Below are 5,825 nucleotides of genomic sequence, written 5' to 3'. Positions count from 1 at the left end.
ACAGTGCGCAGGGCTTACTCTTGGCTCTGTGCCCAGGCATCCCTCCTGGCTGCTCCTGTGGGCACAGGAGACCAACTAGCCCAGGATCAATTAGGCAGTGGCCAAGAAGGTAGCCCCTGGAAAAAGGGGTGCTTGGGGGAGCATATGTGGTGCCAGGGATCAAACTTGGGTTGGGTTCATGCAAGGCAAGCACAGTGCACTCTCTGAACCATGTATCTTTACAATTTATCCCTTGATTTCCATGCTTATTGAAAAGGAAGAAAATAATTAGTTAAAGGACCATGAGTAGCTTAGAAGGAAGTTCAAAGAAAAATAACTGACTTTTTCATCACTAAGTAAACAAATCAGTAGTTCTCAGTGGGCAGCATTACGTGGGCCCTGGTTAGAAACACAGACCTACCGTGTAGGAATCTCTGGCAGTGAGAAGCAGCAGCATCATGTGTTTTAACAAGTTTTCCAGAGGGTTCTAGCCAAGGGGAAGGTTCAAAGCACTGAGGTAGAGGAATTGGGGTTTGTGACTGGCTGCCTGGGTGACCAGGAGTCAAAAGTCCTAGGACAGGGAAGTTAAGAGACAGGAAGAGGTTCTAAGGAGAATCCAGACCCTGGTTACATCAGTGGCACTAAGAAGACGCGGCCAGGAAAGAGTCCTGCTACAGTGATGCCGCAGGGATGCTCCGTCTCAAATACTCTACTGCAGTGAGCTTCTGTCTGTGTTGTGTCATAAGGCACCTGCATTTTACACACCCCTGCAGGACAAGTTTCCAAAGTGACAGCCTTGTGTTCCTGGGGATTCCCATCCAGGGGAAAGAATAAAGTGAAGCACTGAAGGGATAGTACCCTCAGTACCCACGGAGGAAGACAGCCAAGGGGACCAAGAGTGCACAGTGACTTGGGATACTCAGGTACCTTTCCAATATAACAGGGCGAGTGCAAGTTTCTGCCCACAGCTAGGACAAAGATTTATGATGCTTTATTTGCATATTACAGGGAAACGTGACTGCACCATGAGGCTGGAGGACTTGGTAAAACATTCGGGTTATGCTTAAAAGGCATCATTCTGCCCCCTCCACAATGAACATTTCTTCATATATTCTTTATAGATTATTTTAACATTTTTATTAGCACTTTAACATATTTAGAATTTATTTTAGTAGACAGCATAAAACTATTTTCCCCACCCAGATTATTGATAACATTTCCTTATCTCTCTGATCTATCATCATTGATTTGCATCTGCAAAAGTTTGTTGAATGAATGGAAGAATTGATACATACCAGTGAAGTTTCATTCACCAGAAAAACCCATAAATTATTAATTTTATTATTAATTAATTAGTTATTAATTTTTTAACTTATATAGTATTAACTGTAATCCCCATTTGAATGTTAACTCTAATCCCAATCATGATATAAAAATAGTTCAATCCAGAAGAATATAATAGTCTCAAAGCCAATTGTCATCTTAAATTAAGATTTAGCAGTCTCTGTAGTCCCAAGAGAAAGCAGGTAAGAGGAGCAATAAGATAGAGAGCAAAGCAGGACTGTGTTAGGCAAAGGAGAGATTGATTCTGAGAATGCTGAATAGAGTGTAGCAGGCAGCATCTCTCTGCCTAGGTCTTCACCCTAGTCCACACCAGGACCCGCAACCAAGCCCCAGGCCAAACTCAATACCACTCAAACAACCCACAGAACATAGCTCACAGTATCCTCTCCTGTCAACTGTCCTGTTAGGAAATTTAAAAGAAACAGTGAGTGTGAAAATTCCGCACGCAGCCTTGGCTCAATGAATTGCATGTCCCCCGAACTCTTTAAACAGGCAGACCACCATGCAGGAACTCAACCAGTCCGCTGTGTCAGAATTCATTCTCTTGGGCTTCGTCCTCAACCCCAGGACCAATCCTCTGCTCTTCACCTTCTTTCTAGTCTTTTACCTGCTGATCCTTGTGAGCAACAGCCTCCTCATCACCCTCATCTATCAGGACTCGCGCCTGCACACGCCCATGTACTTTTTCATCAGTGTCCTCTCCCTGCTGGACGTGTGCTACACCACCACGACCGTGCCCCAGATGCTCGTGCACATCCTCAGCGAGAAGAGGGCCATTTCCTTCGGGAGGTGCGTGGCTCAGATGTACATCTTCCTCCTCTTCGGAGTCACCGAGTCCTGGCTCTTCTCCATCATGTCTGTGGACAGGTACATGGCCATCTGCCACCCCCTCAGGTACAAAGTCATCATGAGCCGCTGGGTGTGCCTCCTCATGGTGGGTGTCTGTGCCGCCTACGGTGTGTTTGGCGGGCTCAGCTACACCTTCTTTGCCATGCGCCTGCCCTATTGTGGTCCGAATGAAATCGACCACTATTTCTGCGAGGTCCCTGCTGTCCTGAAGTTGGCCTGTGCAGACACGTCCCTCAATGACTTGGTGGACTTCATCACAGGCTTCAACGTGATCGTGGTCCCGCTCTCCCTGGTTGCCATTGTCTACGCCAACATCTTTGCCACCATCCTGAAGATTCGCTCCACACAGGGGCGGATCAAGGCTTTCTCCACCTGTGCCTCCCACATCACCGTGGTCACCATGTTTGCCATTCCGTGCATCATCATGTACATGGGCCCGGGCTCTGGATCCTTGTCAAACAGTGGGAAGAAAATGGCCCTTTTCTATAACGTTGCCACAGCCTTCCTCAATCCTGTCATCTACAGTTTGAGGAACAAGGATGTGAAAAGGGCTTTCTTCAAATTCATAGGACGGGGTGGGGGCCCAGAGTGAGGTTTGGGGCCGAAACCCTGGGCTGTTGAACTATATGGGATTCACTACTCCCCCATTCCCTACAGACTCTCCCACGAGTTATCTGGAAGGGTTGGACTCCATAAAGCTAAGTCTTCACTCAGGCCTGATGAGAGACAACAAGGGTGCTTGGACATCTGCAGTCTCTGTGGTGCTTTGGGACAGATCACTGTGTCTTGAGCCTGGAGTCTTGTGCCAGGGGAACTAGGATAAGAAACTGGGTTTTACTGATCACCAGCTATGGGAATGGTTGCAAGTCATGTGCCTCCTCTAAGCTTTGTATCTCTTTCTCACAGGGCAATTGTATTGGTTCAATGAGATAAAACATGAAATGCGTTTAATGCAGAGACTGGCCTATAATAACTTTTTATCAATTGTTAGTCTTGACAAGTACTGGGTAATCTCATACATTTGTAGCACTGTAGCACTGTCGTCCCACTGTTCACTGATTCGCTCCAGCGGGCAGTGTTAGTTACTAACAGCATCTATAGTATGTTGTTAGTCTTAGTTTTAAAAATATACAGGAATGAATTTTGATCAATAATTACTCATCATCTTCCTTGGCTGGGGAAGTGACTGAACACAAAGAGGAAAATAAAAGGGGGAGGTTAGTGATGGAAGTAAAAACTCAAAATCTGAAAAGTAGACTCAGAGGGAAAGTCTTGAGAGAAGGAAATAAACCCGTATCTTCTGCCTGTCCACAAACTGTGCAAATCCAAGTATCTGTGACTGATTGAAATTGTCCTAGAAGGTGAAAGTACTGTTTTGTGACCATTTGTTTTTGTGCCTTTGTATTTTTGTACATCTCCATTTTTATTTTCTCTTTATTTCAAATAAAATTCATTTTGAAAAATTAAGCCTGACTTGAGTGATCTCATGAAAGAGGAATTCTGTCCTCACAGGCTGAGGGAAATCAAAGAAGGGAGAGCAGTGTATTGTTAGCACGAGCTGCAAAGATCTGGGGGTTGAGAGAGAGGCAAATAATTGGACTAGAAGAAAATACAGAGATAAAATGATGAAGAAATCTTTGATGTAATGAATGTTCCCAAATTGTAAAAAGATGTCATGTTAAAGGAACCCAGAGAATCTCTATGCAGAATAAGTATAACTAAAATAATGTTTAAGCAATTATAATAAAAATGCTGAAAATATAAGGTAAAGAGCTAATCAAAGAGTAACCATGGGAAGAGAAGTATAAAGCAACAAAGAGAAGAATTATGTCATATGTTAGTGGATGGATCTGGAGAGTATAATGCTGAAGTTAGTCATTGGGAGAGGGACAGACATGGTTATGTGGAATAGAAAGAAATGTAGTAGGTGAATAATAAATACCTAAAGGCAGCAGTAACTATGACCTGGTCTTTAGTAGAAAGCTTATCACAGGGGAATGGTAGGGCTACTAGGACAGGAGAGGACGGACAATGAGACAGTCGTGGGGGGAAGTGGATACTCCGGTGGACTGCAGTGCTGGAATGTGCTATGTGTGAGACCCTATCATTAACAGTTTTGTAAACCATGGTGCCTAAAAGTTTAAATTGCAAAAATTAATTAAAAAAAAAGAATCATAGCAAACATCTTTTTAAAAAAATTCAAGCCTGAAGAAAATAGAGATTTCTTTCTAAAGTGCTGTAAAAGGGCAGGGATGCAGATCATGGTTTCCAGTTATTTATATAACAAAATATCTTTTAAAAATAAAGGCAAAACATCTTTTCAGAAAACCAAAACCTGATATTTACTGCCAACAATATTGTCTAAAAATTGCTACTGGAAATTCTTTATTAGTAGGAATTTTTCATTAGTACGTTCAAAGAGAAATTTGGACCTACACAGATTTGAAAAACCTTGGAAGTACATGACACATTTATTCCCCCCTTCCCTTTTGGGGGCGGGGGGCACACCTGGTAGTCCTCAGGGATTACTGCTGGTTCTATATTTCAGGGATCAGACCAAATGGAGTGCCAGGAATTGGATCCAGTCTGTACTATTTCTCCTGCCCCCTAAATACCTTATTTTTAATTCCTTCAGAAGAGAATAATTAGGCTCTAAAGCAAAAATTATGACACATTATTGTGTAAAAATAAAAGTTATGACCTAATGTATGACAGAACGGAAGGAAAGAAATGAAAGTATACCATATAAAAATGTTTCTCTATACATGAAGGAGAATGACATTTGAGATTGTAGTGAGCTTAAGGTGTATATTATAGGAACCAGAGAGATCGACTAACAGTGCAGGATTAAGACTCTTGCCTTGCTCCCATCTGACCCAGTTTGATATATGGCACCATATATGTTGCTCTGGGCACCACTAAAAGTGATCCCGGAGCACAGAACCAGAAGTAAACACTGAGCACACCAGTTATGGTCCCCAAACAAACAAAAAAGTGTCTGTATTGTCGATTTTAGAGTGACTACTAACAAAAAAAAAGATATAGCTAATGAACCAATCTTAGAAATACAGTGGAATGATAAAAGGAACCCAAAAGGAATCATAAAGGAACTGGAGAGGTACTACAGCAGGAAAGACACTTGTGTTGCACACAGCCAACCTGAGTTCAATCTCTAGCATCCTGTATAGCCCCCTGAGGACCGCCAGGAGTGATTCCTAAGTGCAGAGTCAAGAATGCAGAGCCCTGAGCATCACTGGGTGTGACCCAAAACTGAAAAATAAATAATAGGACTCAGAAAAGGATTAGGAAAGAAATAGAGAACAGATATGATCAATCAGAACCACTTAACAATATAAGATTAATGGGAATCAATCAACAGTATAATGATTTTGTACTTAGTCACATCAATAATTACATCATAAGAAAATAAGTCTAATACTCCAATTAAAAGCACACATTTTCATATGGGATTTTTTGAAAAGCAAGCCTCAACAATATCCTTATAATAACCCCAATTTAAACATAATTTAAAAAGCAATTGAACTGAAAATGAAATTTAGGTAAACATTAATTAAAAAGAAAGCTGGAGTTTTATGAGTATTAGACACTGACTTCAGAACAAGAAATACTAAGAGCAATAAAGAGGGACAATA

General features: G+C 41.9%; 1 protein-coding gene across 1 annotated transcript; it reads left to right on the top strand.

Annotated features, from left to right (window-relative positions):
• Positions 1-1,825: 1,825 nt before the first annotated feature.
• LOC101544185 (olfactory receptor 2G3-like) lies at positions 1,826-2,764 on the top strand. The gene has a single exon (XM_004614288.2). It carries the CDS (start codon positions 1,826-1,828, stop codon positions 2,762-2,764), a length of 939 nt encoding a protein of 312 aa, XP_004614345.2.
• The last annotated feature ends 3,061 nt before the right edge of the window (positions 2,765-5,825 follow it).

The sequence above is a fragment of the Sorex araneus genome, chromosome 5 (assembly GCF_027595985.1).
Source record: "Sorex araneus isolate mSorAra2 chromosome 5, mSorAra2.pri, whole genome shotgun sequence".
In the NCBI taxonomy this organism is placed as follows: domain Eukaryota; kingdom Metazoa; phylum Chordata; class Mammalia; order Eulipotyphla; family Soricidae; genus Sorex; species Sorex araneus.
The sequence above is the reverse complement of the archived record's forward strand: the minus strand, read 5'-3'. Positions and strand labels throughout refer to the sequence as shown.

Coding starts and splice junctions, on each gene's coding strand:
- LOC101544185 (XM_004614288.2), top strand. CDS start 1,826: ATGCAGGAACTCAACCAGTCCGCTGTGTCAGAATTCATTCTCTTGGGC.